Below are 18,295 nucleotides of genomic sequence, written 5' to 3' on the forward strand. Positions count from 1 at the left end.
CTTTTTACTGGGTTGGCTCAGTGGCTGACTTGAGTGTCAGATACCTTCATTTTAATGGGGACTCAACAGACGGAGCCTGCCTATGGCTGAGTGGTGACTCCTGACCTCTCCTACTCTTTCACAAGTATCCTCAGAGGAGGCTCGGCTCATTTCAGAGCCTGCCCAGGCCTTGCAAAAAAATTGTCTTCAGGGCACAGGATGCCACTTGGCAGCAGGAAATTTTTAGAAGGGGGAGAGAATATGGGTTCTGAGGCTGGTCATGCTGGGTTCACAGCTCAGCTCTGTGAATGGAGCTTTTAGAAGTTGAAATGAGAAAGAAGATAATATGCATGTGGGTTTATTGTGGTAAGAAGGTGATGGGTGGGGTTCTCAGGTAGTGCTTAGCAACCAGCAGCTCTCTAGTTGGGCCCATTTCCTTAGTCTCATTATCCTCATGGCTCCTTGCTCCTCTACTGAGCCTTCTGAGGATTCCCTGCTTAGGCAGAGTCACAAAGGGCCGAGTCTGCCCTTGAGGGATCCTGAAGCTTCCTTGAGGCTGTCCTCTCACCAAGGTTGGCTTTGAGACATACAGGTTACCCTCCCCTCCCTGGTAGATAGGCATCCTGCTGGGGTACGCTAAGGACTAGGGTGCTCAAAAATCACAGGACTCTATACATGTTAGATAAGATTGTTGATGCCAGCAGCCTCAACAGATGCTAGCATCTGCTTCACTTACATCTCCAGGGTCACAGTCTTCGTCAGGGTTTTGATCCCTGGTCTGCCAGTCCACAGTCAAAAACATGGCTCCCCGAGCCCTCTTAGAGCAGCCCGGGAGAAGAAGGCATATGGCCTCAGGGTGCCTTTCAGGCTAAGGGCCCTGGGCTTCATTAATGGGGGTCTGGAAGAAGCGCAAGATGTGGCCACCCCTGCCTAACTCTCTTGGTACTTCTGCTCCACTGTGAACCAACCCTCTTCTGCTGTAACCTGCAGAGGGTCCAGGGCAGAGGGTCTGATAAGATGGGCCTGGAGTGAAACTGACATGAAAAAGAACAAATTTAGAAACTCACACTTTCCAATTTCAAAATATACTAAAATCTGCAGTAGCCAAAACAATGGAATACAATTCAACCTTTAAAAGGAGGAAGATACTGTCATATACAATTCCATGGATAAACATAAAATGGAGGATGTTATGCTAAGTAAAGTAAGCCAGTTACAGATTTACCTTTTCTTTCTTTTTTTGGGGGGGGGGGGTGTACCAGGGATCAAACTCATGACCTTGCGCTTATGCCACTGAGCTAAATCCCTGGCCCATAAGCCAGTTTCAGAAAGACACACATTATGTGATTCTACTCATGAGTTGTAAGAGGGCAGCCTGACTACCCTTAGCCAGTTGGACCCCATTATTTGGTGCAGGATGTCTGTAGGTTGAGCCCAGGTTCTGGGCTTATTTGGAGGCTGACTCCCCCTATGAAGCCTACAGTGTTGTGTTTTCTGCTGTGATATCTTCAGGAAGGCCATTGCCCTTTGACTTTAGAGTCACCTTGTGCTCTGGTGTGAACCTGGGAAGCACTACTGGAAAACTGACTCTCAAACCCTACCCTTTGCCCATCTCCGTGGGGTACATCCTTTACCTCTCTCTGCCTTCAGCTCACATGGGGCCCTGTGGAAGCCATAGAGCTATTGTGCAGGGTAGATGAGAGGGCCTCCAGGGAGGGCCCTGCACCATTGGACTGGAGAGGGTGTGAGGGGTGATCATCCAGGTTGTGATGCACAGGCTGTGAGATCTTGCTTTGAGTGAGCCCCTTGGGTGGAGGTGGTGAGCTTTGATTTCCACACTGCCCGAGCCTTCACCGAGCCAAACAGTGGCACCACGAGTCATAAGGGTGTGCCTGCCACAGAACAGGGCGTTCCCACCTTCCTTCAAGCCCTGCTCCCTTCATGTGCCCACAAAGCAAGATAATGTGTGCCCACTGTTGTACACAGGTAGCCTGGGCTACTGTGCCCCACCAGTAGGTTCTTAGCAAACTTCACTTTGTACAGTTTGCAAAATGAGACCTATGTTATTCATTGTGCATTTAAAGTCTCTCTGCCACCTGGCTTAATTCACTGGGCCTTGGAACCAGAGGAGGTAAGATAGCTTCCCTCGTGAAGTCTGCTGCTTTCTTGGTCATCTTCCTCACAGAGACACAGATTCCAGTAGTTTGAACAGGCTTGGTGCTCTGCCAGCAGTATCCATTACAAGTAAGGTTTGTTTCGCTTATTCACATTTTGGTGATAACTGGGGATTGAACTTAAAGAGTGCTGAGCTGTACCCCCAGGACTTTTGTCTTTTTTTTGAGACTGGATTTCATTAAATTGCCCAAGTCGAATATAAACTTGTGATCCTTTTACCTCAGTCTGTCAAGTAACTGGGATTACAGACATGTAGCTCCATGCCTGACACAAAATTGTTTTAAGTTTGAAACAGAATAAATTACAGAGTGCCTCATTGCCTTACAACCCATAACATAGCAGAACTGTGTTTTAGTATGTTCTCTGTGCTCTCTGCAGGTTCTTTCATTCAGCACCTGTTTACAAAGCACTTGTCATATGAGAGATGCTTTCTGAGATGCTAAGGCTGCAGCACTGTGCACAGTGAAGCCCTAAGTGTGCATACAGCAGAGGGTGGAGAGGAAAACACCTTTGCTGGCAGCTGGAAATAAGTTTGGGAAGAAAAATAAAGCATAGCAAGATGGAAGGGGGAGGTTGGCTGTTTAGACAGGGAGAGAGGTGAAGTCTTCTAAGGAAAGACTGAATCAGGTGGTGGAGGGTGCTGATGGGGAGAAGCTTCTAAGTGGTCCACATGGCCAGGCTACCTGCTTTGAGCTAGGAATCTGCCTGGTGGGAAGTGATGGCCAAGGAGGGAGAGGAAGAGGGTAGTCAGGGGCTCGCTAGAGCCTGACTGAAGCAGAAGTTGTGGACACATTATTCTGAGGTTAAAGCCATTGCAAGACTGTAGGAGGAAGATGGTATTGTGTGATCAAGGTGTGAAAGACACTTGGCTGCTGGGCAGGTAGCGAGTAGGGCACCAATTAGAGACTTGACAGGACCAGAAGAGTTTATAGAGGCCTGGACAGAGAGTAGGAGCTCAGGTAGGAACTCATGAGGGAAGAGTAGTGCAATGCCCCAAGTCAGCTACCATGTGCCCCAGAGGCCAATGGCATCTCTCAGCCTTCAGTCTGCCCTTATCAGAACAGGGCCTGCGCCCAGGCCACCGGAGTCCAGAAAGATATGTGGGCCCTTATCTGGTGAGTGGGTTCCTAGGGTTCTTCCGCTTTCCAGAGGTGTTGCGCCAGCGATGCTGTCACAGATTACATGCACGAGGACTGAGGGAGGTCTGGTTATAGCAGCGGTTCCTAGTGGCCAGCTCACATCACAGGCCCAGGCAGGTTTGTAACATGGCTTGCCCACCTTGTGGTGAGCAGGGGAAGAGCCAAGGCCTGCGAATCTCTGGCCTGGAAAGACTGCAACTCTTGAAACTCTCCGAGCCTCAGTTTCTTCATCAGTAAACACGATGCTGCATCATGAGCGTTTATGGCACTACGCTCTGGTTAGGCAACATTCTCACCTTGAAACACTGTGAAATGGCAGAACAGGCTGTGTGCTACAGGACTCTTGTCCCCTCATCCAGCCCACTAGCCTGGCACCCACCAAATCCTGGTGAGGTTTCTGGGCCTTGTCAGTCCCCATCCTGGGCCTCAGATGTGAATTAACTAAGAGCTCTCATGAGCTGTCTGGACACTTTGTGCCTTAGAAATCGATGAGCTGGGGCCTGGGAAACAGTGGGGGAAATGTGCTCTCCAACAGTGCTCAGTGGCCAAGACTGCAGGAGACTAATTTATAATCCAGGTCAGGTTTGGCAGGCCAGTACTTTCTGCAGTTTTCACAAGTGCCCCAGTCCTGTCCTGCTGCTGCCCTCCTCCATGGTCTGTCCTGAGGGGAAGGGTCATTTGGTACAGATGTCACTGCAGAAGTCCTAGCAGAAACCAGACAAGGACGTATCCCACTGCCACAGGACCTGCAGTAGGTGCCAGGGCAGGAAAGCAGTCTCCTGCTCTTTACCCTGGCTCTAGGACTGCTTTCTCATGTGTCTCAGCTAGCAGGAAGTCTTTGTCAGGGCCTTTTCTGGATTTTCTTAGGAAATTATGACTATTGTAGAGATGCTTTTTTATACCAAATATTCCCTCACAAGTGCCCAAGGAGCCCCAGAAACAGCTTTGGGGTACTTTTCTTTAGTTTCCCATGCAGCACAGGCTCATGCCATGGGCTTAGCTGAGAGAGGGCCATGCCTCACAGAGGCCAAAGCTGATTCCCTTTACCTTCTCAGCTGGATCCTGACAGCCGTGCCTACTTGACTTCTTGCCACAGCCAATCTCCCAGCCCCGTCAAAACCTTACGCCAGCCAAAATCCAGGTATTGCCTCCTTCTAGAAGTCTCTCTGACCTTCCCCATTGCTCCCAGCTTCCATGGTCAGGGGAACTGACCTGTGGTATTGAAGCACAGGCAATGTTTCCAATCGCATGTCCTTTTCTGTGAAGGCTTACCCATGGCTTCCTATCCCAAGGGTGGATCCCACACAGGCTAAGCCTCTTACTTTTCCTTCAGGAGAGACTTTGAACCAAGTGGCACCGAGACCACGGTCACAGCTGACTTGGATGTGTGGTGTGAGCCTCTTTGGGCTCCCGAGCTTCCGAGTGCTGCTGGGCCCTGTTGACCTGATGCCTGGGCCTTTACTTCTCTCAGCCTTGATGAGCTAACTGATACTGATTTTATGTTTATTCCTTTTAATCCAGTGCCACCTGGACTTGCCGTATCTCTTCACTCTATACTCAGTTTCTCTGTGGCTGTCCCCCAGCCCATCCCTTCCTGGGCCTGTGGTGGAGCTGGGGAATGGGCTGGGGTGGGCTGAGGTATGGAGGGTAAAGTGTCAGGTTGGTCTTGTAACCAGTTCATGAGGCTCCTGAATGAAGTGTCCTAGGAGGCAGTCCCCTGGGATCCTGGTTGCTGGGCACTGAGTGGGCATTTGAATGTGAATCTCAACTCCTCCTGGAGTACTAGAGCTCAGGTTGAAGGCAGGGAATGAGTGTTTTACCGTTCTCCTAAGTGTAGATCAGAGTGACCTCTGCTCCTCTAGGGGCCTAGCTCAAGGGCCTGAGGGCTCTTTTTTTATACTGATACCCTCCTCTGCTCCCTACTTCGGGCATCAGACAGGGCAAGCAGAGTCTCCAGCCAGCATCCCTGTGAAGGAAAGGGATGGAAGCACTTGTTCCCAAGGCCCTGGAAAGGCCTCTTAGTGCTGGAGGGGAAAATGTCTGAGCAGACCATGGTTCCAGCACGGCACAGCAGCTGCAGCCTCAGTAAGAATGGCCCACGCTCTCCCCCACGCAGTATTTCAGCTGGAGGTGACTGCCTGCTTTCAGGATGTCAGACTAGTGGGCCTAAAGTGGACCGAACTGGAGAGCACAATTCCTGCAACAAGGCGTAGAGGGTCCTACGGGTAGAGTGCACTTTGGATTCCCCGTGGTCTCTAACCCCTTGGCTGCATATCAGGTTAGACCAGACCTGGCTGCAGTCCTCCTTGACCAGGACAGTTTTGATCTTAAATGGCCTTGCCCTTCAGCCACTCAGAGCCAGGCCTTGTCCTTGTAGAAATTGGCCTTGCATCAGGTTTCCCCAGGAAGTGGCTCTCTCCCTAGGTTTCCATGAAAGAGCCACTTTTTTCTGCTGCGAGTGTGTTATCCATGAGATGCATACTTGAGACCACCTGTCTCCGTTCCAAAAGGACCTTCATGCTGGTGTGCCCCACCTCCAGTACAGCTGCTGGGACCTAAAGTGCTGGGGAGTAGCCTGTGGGATAGGCCATCTGTGCAGATAGGAGTAGGGATTAGAAGCTAGCCATCGCGGGACCCACAGCCGGCAAACCAGGAGTCAAGGTTTGCACCTTTGTTTTTCATAATGGGAATGGGGGCTATTTGTAAGTTCAACCTGCCCATCAGGAGGAAGAGTGGGAACAAGTAAGACAGGTTTGCAGGCTGAGAAGTGAGATGGAGTTTGTTTTAACTGGGATATGTGGTGGTGAAGGTCTGAACCCAAGAGCCTGAGGGAGGAGGAAAACTGGTCATCTAGTGAGGACGGGCACTGTGGAAACAATATAGGATCAGCTCTGCCCCTAATTACCTCCCTCCTATAGAATAGCACTGCCCTGAGGTGAGGTTCATGGGCAAGATGTCTTTCCGTCTGCTTGGCCACCTTGGTAGGGACCAGAGAGGGAAGAGTGCTAGCCAGGCAACTAGTGGGAAAGGACTAGTGTCTGGGCCAGCGGGAAGGCCTCAGACCGCAGTAGCCAGGCCCATGTCTACCCTCTCTCTCTGCCACACAGTGCTGGGTTCCACCTGGGACCCACCATTGCCTTAGAGCTTGGCGCCCTAAGCACTGTGGCCAGAGCTTAGCCTTTGCAGCCTGGAGCAGCTGTCTCTGAATAGGGATTGCTGATAAATGAGTCAGGGTTGTCTTTTGGATGTCTTTCTGTTTTGTAAGGTTTCTCTCGATGGTAGGTAGACTCTGGGTCCACATGACAGCTTTACAGGGTTGGTGAAGGCAGGAAATATTTTGTGCCCACCTTGAGCAGTCTGAGTCCACAATCCTGAGCCATTTGTACTGGGCAAGAAATCAGTTCTGGAAATACATTCTATAGCAGTGATAAAAAGCTATGACCAGAGCTGCCTGGAGTGGTAGGATCAATGTCTGCAGAGCTGCTCATCATAGTTTGCCAGTGCAGACAGGAAGAAGGGGACCACCTGCTTTCCCTGTGGATGCCCTGAGCAGCCCACACACTCACTTCCAACCTACTTCTTCTTTCCCCAGAACCTCCAGTGGGCCCGTGATGTGTTGCTAGGCAGCAGTATCCCGTGGCAACAACTGCAGCACATGCCGGCACAGGGGCTCTTCTGCGAGAGGAACAAGACCAATTTCTTCAATGTGAGTACTTTGCCTTGTTGATTTCTGAGGCTGCTTACTGTTACTGATTATCATTGAAGGTGTATGAATCAACCACCCATGGGTGGGCTTTCCTAGGACCACAGGTTTGTGGGATTCTCAGATGGTAGGCAGGATGGTACATGCTAGAGTGTGCCAGACTTTGGTATGGGGCTTTGATTGTTGAGTGACTTCTGAAAAACCACAGTCCCCTCTAAGGCACCTGTTTTCCCTCTGCAGGGAGAGGCATGGGTAAGCTTGATGTGTTCTCTGGAGCCCCAGGTGTTCTGGGGCTATTTAGGCAGTAGTCAGGGGCTCTAAGCCGATGGCAGTGCTCCTGTGCAGCAGTTTTACCTTCCCCTGAATGATCTTGGGCACTAAGGAGATTCTAACTGAAAGTGACTTTTCTGCTTAAAACACAAGTTTCCCCAGTGCTAGGCTTTCAGTGCCCTTCCAGCTCACCTGTTCCATGCAGGGTGCAGACCCACTTCACCACCCAGACCTATCTACCTTTCATCCCAGAAAGCCCACATCTGCCTTTCATGACACTTGTTCTGCCCATCGCAGAACAAGCCTCATCCATGTCTACCTACGATTCCGTACCCATCATCTCTCACCTCCTTGCGCCATGCTGGGTAGCTTTGGCAAATCACATACACCTCTCAGTGTTGATTTCTTTTGGATTTTCCCTGATTTCCTGATATGTACAGAGAAGCAGAAGGACAGGGTCAGCCTGAACAGAAGCCCTCTTTAGAGAACAGGTCTCAGACTGAAGTGGTATCACAGACACTAGTTTTCAAGGTGCACGGCAGGCAGCTCTCCAAGAGCCAGCCGGATGGTGGGAGTGTCTGACTCTTTAACTCTTCCCTTCTCCCAGGGCGTGAGCCAGCGAGGGCTCCGGACCCTAGGAACCCTGCATCTGTCTGCCTTCTCTCTGTTGACATGTAGTCATGTCATGGGTGCTCCATCTACATGGTACCAAGGAGTTGCCATGAGAGAGAAACACTCTCCCACCCACGTGCCCAGGCCCTAGCCCAGTAGTCACTGTTCTTCATCCCACATGTGTCCCTCTGGAGGACACCTGCCTTAAAAGCCAGGGTAGATAAGCTTTTTTTTTTTTTTTTTTTTTTTTTAAAGAGACAGGGTCTCACTATATTGCCCAGGCTGGAGTGCAGTGGCTATTCACAGGCGCGATCCCACTACTGATCAGCACGGGAGTTTTGACCTGCTCCGTTTCCAACCTGGGCCGGTTCACCCCTCCTTAGGCAACCTGGTGGTCCCCTGCTCCCGGGAGGTCACCATATTGATGCCAAACTTAGTGTGGACACCCGATTGGCATAGCGCACTGCAGCCCAGAACTCCTGGACTCAAGTGATCCTCCTACCTCAGCCTCCTGAGTAGCTGGGACTACAGGTGCGCGCCACCACACCCGGCTTTTTTTTTTTTTTTTGTCTTTTCCTTTTTATCAGTACCGGGGATCAAACTCACGACTGCCTGCTTGCAAGGCAGGTGCTTATGCCGCTGAGCTAAATCCCCAGCCCCCGTGGATAAGCTTTTAAGAGATATACATGAGAAAAAGTATATGCTTTTGCCTTTTTTGGAGAGTATATTAAAAGTTGCTCATTTGCTAGGGAGAGAACCCAGAGCCTTACACATGCTGGACATGTGCCATGCCTCTAGCTGTCACCAGCCTGCTCATTCTTTTTAATAGCTGCACAATACTCCAAACATACACATGTCCTACACTTTACCCATCTCCTGTTGATGAGCATTTAGATAGTACCAGTCTTTTGTTACTATAGATGCTTTATGTATGTATCATTTATGTATGTATCATTTTGTTACTATAGATGCTTCATGTATGTATTATTGTACATTTGTAGGAGTCTGTTCATAAGATAAAACCTAAAAATAGAGTTGTTGGGTCAAAGGGTTTGTGATATCTTTGAAATACTAGTAAGTAACTACCCTCCTGGGTAGTTACTTACTAGACTGGCCTGCTTTCCCACCTTTAGAATTTTTTTTGTTTGTTTGTTTCATCAATACCCTATATTACTGAGGTTTTTTCTTTTCTCAGTACTGAGGGTTGAACTCATTGCCTTCATGTATACTAGGCAAACACTCTACTGCTGAACTACATCCCCAGCCCTCTTTCTTTTCTTATTTTCTTTTTGTGACAGGGTCTTACTAAGTTGTCAGGCTGAGCTGGAACTTGCCGTCCTTCTGCCTAAGCCTCCCAAGTAGCTGGATTATGAGCATGTGCGTCCAAGCCCTGCTAATGTTTGCTCTGTTAGATGAAAATCTATTGTGTCGCATTCATTATGAGTTGCGTCCATAATATCATGTTAGCAGTTTTAACCTCTGTGTAGTTTTGACTCATATTCATTTTTCCATAGAATTATTGGTTCTTTTCTTAATGAAATGGGATCTTTTGCAAATTTATATTTCTGCAGCTGATAGGCCAAAGTTAGAACCAAGCAAGTGGCTTAATTTCCCTGAATTAGGATACGCACCTTGTACAGTGGGTTTCCAAAAAACGGTGTGTGGGGGGCGGGGGATCCTGCTTTGAACAGTAACTGCAGGAACCAAATTAGATAGTGGAGGAAGAGGAAGTGTGTTTCCATTACCCTACCTGAAGAGTAACTATAGGAATCAAATTAGATAATAGAGTATCCCCAGTCCCAGTTTCTGGCACATGGTAGTTCCGAGATAATAGTTTCCCTTATTCCTCCCATTTTCACTTGCTGTTGATACTTTACCCTTAAAGACTGTGCAGTAATATTGGAAGGAAAGACCAAGCCACCAGGTCTGCTTCATGAGAGAAGCACTCAGCCCGACTAATGGTGAAGTGAAGGAAGCCAGCGTGTCTGAAGTGGGACCAGCAGCTCTAGGCCCTTTCCCCACTGGCTCACTCCTTGTAGCTCCTCCTGTGACCTCTGAGACCTTGCAGAAAATGAGTCCCATGAAAAGGCAATCTGAGGTTGTATCTGTGGAGGGAAGGCTCCGGGGGCCCCGCATGGGTCTGGCACATTAGCAGCACGCCCCTTTTAGCCAGAAGCTGCTGCAGATCCTTGGGCTGCTGTTCTGAGTTCTTTGCCTCTTTGTGGTCAGCCAGTTCCTCCAGCAAGCTACCACTTTTACCACCCCGGGGCTGCCTTCTAGCCTCCTCTGTTTTCTTAGACTCTTGGCCTCCTTGAGCCAGCCTAATGTGAAGTCCTGGCATGCCGTGAGTGCTCTTAGCATGCAAGTCCATCAAGCATTCTTTACCAAGTGTGAGGAAATTGTTTACTAACATGTTGATGGAGGGACATTTAAGACAGCCCTTGGCTCACTGCTGGGGTGAGGCCATGTCTGACAGAAGTGATTGTAGGTCACGGTCAGCAGACTGGCTCCTTTCCTTCCTAATGCCTTGAGCTCTACTGCCTTGTCCCGAAAAGCCAAAGTAAAGGGTTGTGGGCTGGTTCTTACAAGGGGACTCTTAAAGGGGGTACATGAAGGATAAGACAGTGTGACCAGGTGCCCTGACTTGCCATGCCTTTAGGTCCGCTGCTCTGGGCCATCCATGCTGCCCAGCCTTGGAGTCTAGGCACTCAGCTGTCTAGGTAGTCTCCTCATCCTCAGGGACTAGGTGGAGGATATTCCTGTTATTTTTTTTAATGACAATTTTTAAAAATTCTGAGAGTTGGGGCTGGGGATTTAGCTCAGCGGCATAAGAACCTGCCTTACAAGCAGGCGGTCATGAGTTCAATCCCTGGTACCAATTAAAAAAAAAAATTCTGAGAGTCATGTAGGACCACATGGTCACTGCCAACAGTTCAGTCATGTAGCAGAGCCTCCATTCCTTTGTTTGCTCCTCCCTTGCACTGTGCCTCTCTCAGAGGCATGTCTGTGAGCACTGAGCTAAATCCCCAGCCCTATTCTGCCTTTTAAAATATGCACGTGTACATAAATGTATGTCATAGTGTGTATGCTATTGAGGAACTTGCTTTTTTTTTTTCTTTGTTTTTTATCGGTACCGGGGATCAAATTCATGACCACCTGCTTGCAAGACAGGTGCTTATGCCGCTGAGCTAAATCCCCAGCCCCTGGAACTTACTCTTTTACCAACACTAAATCTTAGAGAAGTTTCTTTGAGAAACACAAGCCCTCTTGCACTTTGTGGCTGCTACCATCTCCTTAGATGGGCACATGTGTGGACCCAGTATTTACTCTCACAAGTATGCTAGTGTGTACTGCTGCTGTATATTCTTTGAGCCTCCTGGACTGGTCTGGCCTGGTCCAGAGGAAGTGCTCATTGAGTATTTGTGGATTAACTCCATTCATCTCTTCCCTGAAGAGATGACTCCCAAGAACATTCTCCTAGTCCAGTCAGTGCTGGGTATTATGGAGGACAGAGAGATCCCTGGCCATTGCTTAGGACATAAGAGGCTCTCACATCTTTACCTCTTTGTGCAGGGCTTCTGTTGGATACTGCAGGGCACATGGGTGGAGCAGTAAGCTGGCCTCCTGCTGTCATGATGTAGGGTACTTCTCATCTAGGAAGGCCACAGAAAAGAGGCTAGGTTCAAAGGCACTCTTGGGAGGGAAGCTTTTCAGGCTGGGCCTGAGGAAGGTAATTGAGCCTTCATGGGTTGTGTAAATGGCCAGCAGCAAAGATGAGTGAGTGGTGAGGGACACAGATAAATGGGACCTTTGGTTCCAGTAGTCACAGGCTTGCCCCCCTGCTAGCTGGTCCTCCACAGGACCTGCTAAGCATGGCGTGTATCAGGCCAAGTAATGTGGTTGGACACATGGGTAAGTGGGGGAGAAATGAACTTGGTACAAATCCAGTCCCACAGTTGTAAACACTGACTGAATTAGTGTCCACAGAGAAGGAAAACTCCACACCCACCCTTTTCCTGCTACCCCACCTAAGCTGTGGAAGATCCCTGCCCACAAGGTAACAGCAGCTCCTGAGCTGGGGCATGCACCAGGGGAGGCCATACCCCAGTTGAAGGACCCCCTGACTCTCATACCAGTGGAACAGTCTGATCTCTGCCAAAACAGAGTGGAAATTACTGGACATTGTTGGTTGAGGCCACAGCTGGGACCATTGCCCATCCTTTTGCAGCACTGGGTGGACTGTCAGAAACATGTGGCTGTGTGACAGGGGTGGCCTCCGAGGCCAGCTATGCAAAGAGAGTATCGCAGGAAGACACAGAATTCCTCAGGGACAGGCAGTGAGGCTTGGGCTAGGCCTGCAGGTGTAGACGGTCACCTCCCTGCCCAGTGCTAGGCTGGAAGAATCTGCAGAGGGATGAGCCAAGAGGCTGTCTTTGCCTGGGAACCTGCCTGAATGGCAGGTGCTGCTAGATTACTGCCTATACTATGGACATTGAAGGCTTCTCTCTGTGTGTCCAAAAGCTTCTGGAGCTTCCTGTGCAGGTGCATGTATCTCTGTGCATGTAGGCAGGAAGACCTATATAGTCTGGAGCCAGGCTACTTTGTCCAGGGGGAACTTTCCTCCCTGCCTTGTAGTTGATTCAGAAACGTTCCCATAGTAACTGAGCTAGAGATGGCTCTCTCTTCTCCCCAAAAATGTTTGCTTATTTTAGCAGGCAGGGTTTTTCCTGTGTCAACCCAGTTTCCAGCCTCTGTGAAAGAAGCACAGGGAGCAGAGGCCAGGCTACCACTGCCTCCTGTTTCTGAGGCTGAGCAAGGTGGGTAACAGACATGGCTGAGCTTGAGAGAGCAGAGGAATTAAGTGCTGCTGTGGCTGTCCGGAGTGTGCAGCCTCCCTACAGCCATTTCTACTCACTTAGGGCATAACATGGAGCCAGCCTGCTCTTCAAGTCAGCAGTCCCTGTGCCCCAGGACCGACCAGAAGAGCATAGACACTCGACACAGTAGGCTTGGTTCCCAGTGACCCCACCCTTCCTTGATCCCACGCAAGGCATAAGCTGCCTCCCGACAAGGTAGATAGGTGGGTAGGTGTGGTCCACAGGTGGATTCTGTTTATCCTAACTCTGTGTCACTTAGACCAATGGGAGGCACAATCATCATGAGCCTTCTTTGTTTCTTTGAAGTCAGTGTTTGTGCTCTGTGCTGTCCTCAGCCCTGAGGCCTGAGCGCTCACCAAGGGCCTTGATATGCTCTAAATCCGGCCACCTGCCAGAGTTAGAAGAAAGAGAAAAGGTCTTTAAAACCCCCAGCACTTCATCCTTCTTGGCAGGTATCAGTCTTAACTCCTACTATTTGGCTCTGTGACCTTGGGGGAGTCCCCCTTTTCTCTCCTAGTAAACAGATGCCAGGTGCAGAAGCCCACCCTCCAGGCCAGGACTCAGGCAGTGCCTTTTCGCCTTAGAGAGGGAGCCAGTGGTCCACTGGAGGCTAAGGGAGCCAGGTGGGCATATGTTCTGGAGACAGACAGACAGACCTGGTCAGCCCCAGGTAAAGATTTATCTAATAATAGCATTGCCCTCCCCAGTACTCCGTGTTGCTCTGCTAGCAGGTGGGACCTGTCTAGTAACTGTGACTCCCTCTTGGCCTTGAGAAGTCCCTGGCATGAATAACTGGGAAGCAGCAGTGCCAGAACCAGAGGAAACAGATATATCCTGGCCCAGGTATCCAGAAATCCAGCCATTGCAGGTCCTAGGGTCTCTGCCTCCTGTTGCAGATTCAGCCCAGCATTGCCTCCCCCATAAGCCCAGGTCACACTTACTCTTCTTCTCATTGTCTCCCTCTGGCTTTCAAGAGGTACCATGTCTTGTGGGCCTGTGGATAGCCCCTACCTCCAAATACTACCACCCCCAAGTTCGGACCTTGATGTGAGTAGACATCAGTGATGACAAGGGACAACCTAGGGAAGAAGAAACACCATTTTCTACCAATTCCTGGTACCCTGTTCTCTACCTAATTCCAGCTTCTCAAGTGGAAAAGCAAGCCCCAGGAACATCAGCATAGAGCTTTCCCACCTCCCCTCTCTGACCAGGGGCAAGACGCATGATGATCACCTTGTCCCCACTCAAGAGCAACTGTGATGGGTTTTGCTTATACCTCTGCTTGTCCCTATGCCTGTACATAGTTATAGGAACATGTTAACCTGTGTAAATGCTGTGTGTCAGGTCCTGTGCCTGCCACGTTGTCAGCAAGGGCTCAGATCCACAGCCCAACCTACAAGGCTGGATTATTGGTTCCTGTTTCCCAGAAGTGCTAAAAGGTAAAGTGACTTGGTAGTCCATGCTGGGGGAGGGGTGTGAACCTCACTGTGTATGGACCTGAAGCCTGTGCCTGTAGATCAGCAGCCTTACCTAGGGGAGGGAGGAAGGAAGTCCAGGGCCTGCTAGTGCCTTCACTGGGTCTGGCCTGGCTGCGCAAGGCAGAAATGTTATCCACTGGCTGGATGGGGAGGATGCAGTGGCAGTGGGCAGGAGGACATAAACCCGAGCCTAGGAGGTGAGGCTGGCACTCCAGGCTGATGGAGGGGCCTTTAGGTAGGTGTGGTCACAAGTAGGGCTCCCTTTGGGGGCCCACAAGATCTGTTTGGGTATGGCCCTGAGGGGCTGGCTAGCCATACTGACCACATCTGTGTGGCAGCCCCTCATCCAGTCTCCTGTAGGGGCAGGCACTCCTGGGCCTAGGAGCTGATAACAGTGGAGGCTGCCAGCTTGCTGCAACACTGGCACATCTGTGCCTGGCACAGCCCAGCCTTCTTGTGGGCCTGGCAAGGAGGGTTGCCCATGGCAGCTGTTGCAGAAGCAGCCTCACTGAGAGCTTTATTTGAGGTACTTTCTTTGGTCTTCCATAGCATGTCTGTGTGGCTTAGGTTTTAGATATTACAGAGAAATTATTTCCAACAGTCTTTACAGGCTGTGAAAACCAAAAGCCCTATTTGTTCTCTGCCCTCTGGGCTAATCAGAGTCTAGCCCCTTCCCTTGGAAAGCAGCTCATAACACTGTTTTTAGGCCACTCCTCAGTGACTTCGCTGCTCTGGGTACATCCAAAACGGTGCTTGTTGAGTTTCTTCTGCAGCAGTGGTTGCCAGTGGTCATGGCCTAGTGGCTGAGGACCCCACAGAGGACTAGTGCCCTTGTTCCCCTTTGAGCAAGGTACGGAAACCAAAGGAATGATCCAGGATCATACAGCTAGAAAATAGCTGTGCTGGGATTCTAGATCTGTCTGACTCCAAGACCTGCATCCTTAGCCACTATGTCACTGAGTCTTTGGAGGTAACATCCTAGCTCTCTTTTCTGTTCAAAATGTCTGCCATGGACAGATGACGGGGAGAAACATGGTCCAGCTTCGCCTTTCTTCCCTTCAGGAAGGTGGAGTCTTACCTCTTCCTTGCTTTGACCAGGGGCTGAGTGGACTGCCCTGGCCCCCGTGTGTAGAAACTATGAGTTAGTCCCTTCTACATTTCAGTTTCCCTCTTTTAGCACCCTGCCTGGCATTTGTTGCCTGTCCGGCCTGCAGGCCTTTGGCTTCCCTCCTCTCCTCCCTCAGGCCCAACTAGACTTGCTGGTGGAGCCTGTTCCGTGGCAGGGCTTCTTCACACAGTCTCTATGCTCAATGTCGCTGCATTCTGGTCTTCCCTAAGTTCACCCCCAGGCTTTCCCAGGCCAGCCACCTCTGGCAAATGTCAGGCTCTGTATGTGCCTCCACAGAATCATTAACCACATGCTTTTGAGGCCCTAGGCTTAGCTAAGCCCCAGCCTTTCTGGAGCTCGGATGTCCTCACCTGAAGGTGAGAAGACATGAGATGGTAATGTTGGGTGATGTACCTGTGAAAGATGGAGCAGAGCAGGGCTTCTATGCAGAAGAACAGCATGAGCAACGGTGTGGGACTCAAATGCTGCATACCAGGGAGAGGCCTGCACAACTGCAAAGTGCATACATGGTGACTGGCTGGATGCTGCAGGGCCCTACCCCACATTCCAGATGTCACACCAACTGTCATGAAGGCACTGGAGGACCAGGCGGGGCCAAGGTACCAGGAGCTCTGCCAACCTACCACTCCTCTAGTGTTTTACTCCCAACAATTCATGGGATCTTTATAGTCTCTCTGCTGACAGATGAGGAAGCTGAGGTTGATGCTTGAGCAGGGATTTAGTATTCTGAACCAAGAAGCACCAGGGATGGTGGCCAGAGGGCAGCTCCAGAGATAAAACCTTGTATACTTGTGGACTGATAGGATCAAGGGCAAGGGAAAAAAGATGAGGGATACAGGTAGGCTCAGGCATAGACTTGGGGAGCCCAGCATACATCCACGCATGTGACTGTCCTCTACTGAACTGCCCACCAGGATACCACTGTGGGGTGAGCAGCGTCCCCTGTGGGGATGTCACACAAGACCATGTTGGGAAGATACCGCTTATTGTCCTGCCCCAGGGTAGAATTGTCTCTTAAGGCTCCCACATCATCAGATTCTCAAAAGAAATTATTTGGGGTCAGGCATGATAGTGCACGCCAGCACTTGGGAAGCTGAGGCAGGAGGATTGCCATGAGTTTGAGACTAACCTGGAATACATAGTGAGTTCAAGGCCAGGCTAAATTACATAGCAAGATCCTGTCTCAGAATAACAAATGAAGAAAAAAAAAAAAAGAATATCAAATGAAGAAGAGGAGGAGGAAAAGGAAGAGAGAAGGAAAGAAAAGAAATTACTTTTGATGGGCCAACCATGGTGGAGCACACCTGTAATCTCAGCACTCGGGAGAGGCAGGAGGCAGGAAGCTGAGGCAGGAGGATTGCTGCACATTTGAGGCCAGCAGGGCTAGTAAGTGAGTTCAAGACCAGCCTTAACTACATATTGAAATCCTGTCTCAAAAGTTTAAAAAAAACAGTTTGTATTGGTTATGGCTTTTCCTCTTCCCTCGTGATACAAGTCACTAAGGGTGTAGGCATACAGCACCACCGGCCGGCAAAGAAACCAACTAGGCTTCTACTTTAGCTCCGCCTTTTGTGGCTATGACTCGTAAAGGTCACCTGGCCCGAGCTTCCTCCCTTCATCACTAAGATGACCCGAGTTACGCAGCAGGGCCATTCCTAGTACTCCTGGCTTGGTTCAGAACATCTAAATCCCAGTCACGTCACAGTGGGAATCAAAGGACAGAAAAGCAGGGGAAAAGTTTAAATTGAGGAAATGTGAGGTTCTTGGCTGTAGTAGGAATTGCTGCAATAGCTCTATTTTTAGCATTTCTGAGACGATCCATGGGCCAATTGCACAAGCAGAGTAAACAAAAGAAAACACTTCAAGTTCTCAGGGAAAAAGGTCCTGTTTTTAAGACTTAAAAGGGTTAGCACACTTGTGTGGGTTCTGAGCCATTCCCTGACCTCTCCTTCTTTCCCATGTCCTGAGCGCCGTGGACTGTGGAACTTCACTGCTTTAGGCCTCCTCAGCCCTGGGTTCATCCCACCGCAGGTGCCAAAGCCCTTTGCATCCTTGCCTCCCTGTGTGGAGATGGGGGTGAGCTCCAGAGGAGGCAGCTAGAGAAGGCCTCCTCTTGCCTGAGGACTTGCTGTTTCCCTTCCCAGGGAGCCAATAAGAGGAAGCACACAGTGGGACCGCAAAGACAACACCGGGGCAAGGCCGTGACCACGGGATGCCCACCTGCCCTGTTGGGATACAACAGTCAGAAGTTTTGCCAAGCCCAGGATGTTTCAATTCATGAGTATAATTTTTTAAACTAATTAAATATAAGCAGCCTTTATTCTGTCATCCTTCGGTATACATTCTTTACTGGCTATTAGAGATGGCTTTCACCTTGAGATGTGGATTCAAGATTGTGGTGAGACCAGGGTACTTGGGCAGGGGGGACAATCTCTTAAGCCGTTAGCATTCTACGTGTTGATGAGTCTTACAGATAATCCTGCCAGGAGGAACAGAAGCGTCTGCAGATGGGGCAGTCATGACTTACTCAAAGTGACACAGCCAGTGAGCGACACAGCCCAGACTAGAGTCCAGGACTGAGGATGCATGTCCTCAGTGGGCTGGCCTCCACACCAGAGTTTCTTCACAGCCTCTCAGGAGTGCCCACCCCACCCCCGCCGCGGGAAGGCAGTGTTTGTGTACACGGACAGCACTGACCTCAGTCCTGGTCCCCTCCACTTCCAGCTGCTCTGCTCTGAGTGTTCAGTAAAGAGCTTACTTTTTAACATTCCTGAAGACAAGAACGTTTTTCAGTTTAGACTTCTTTTCCCACTGCAGTGACTTTTTCAGAGGTTGTTCCTGGAAGAAGTAGCCCTGCTGTTTTTCTGAGGCACACTTGTAATGGTTTCAGCTTGGGCAGAGCCTTGCCCTTCTGTGCCTTGTCCTTCCAGGAT

General features: G+C 50.1%; 1 protein-coding gene across 4 annotated transcripts in view; it reads left to right on the plus strand.

Moving 5' to 3' along the window:
• Window positions 1–18,295, plus strand: part of Cabin1 (calcineurin binding protein 1) — a 153,438-nt gene that overhangs the window by 100,418 nt on the left and 34,725 nt on the right. For all 4 annotated transcript variants that reach the window (XM_063225858.1, XM_063225856.1, XM_063225859.1 and 1 more), the window contains one exon: window positions 6,886–6,999. In XM_063225858.1, the coding sequence (XP_063081928.1) occupies window positions 6,886–6,999 (114 nt within the window). The remainder of the gene's footprint in view (window positions 1–6,885; window positions 7,000–18,295) is intronic.

The sequence above is a fragment of the Cavia porcellus genome, unplaced genomic scaffold (assembly GCF_034190915.1).
Source record: "Cavia porcellus strain 051 isolate PalLab524CR breed Dunkin Hartley unplaced genomic scaffold, mCavPor4.1 scaffold_16, whole genome shotgun sequence".
Classification (NCBI taxonomy): Eukaryota; Metazoa; Chordata; class Mammalia; order Rodentia; family Caviidae; genus Cavia; species Cavia porcellus.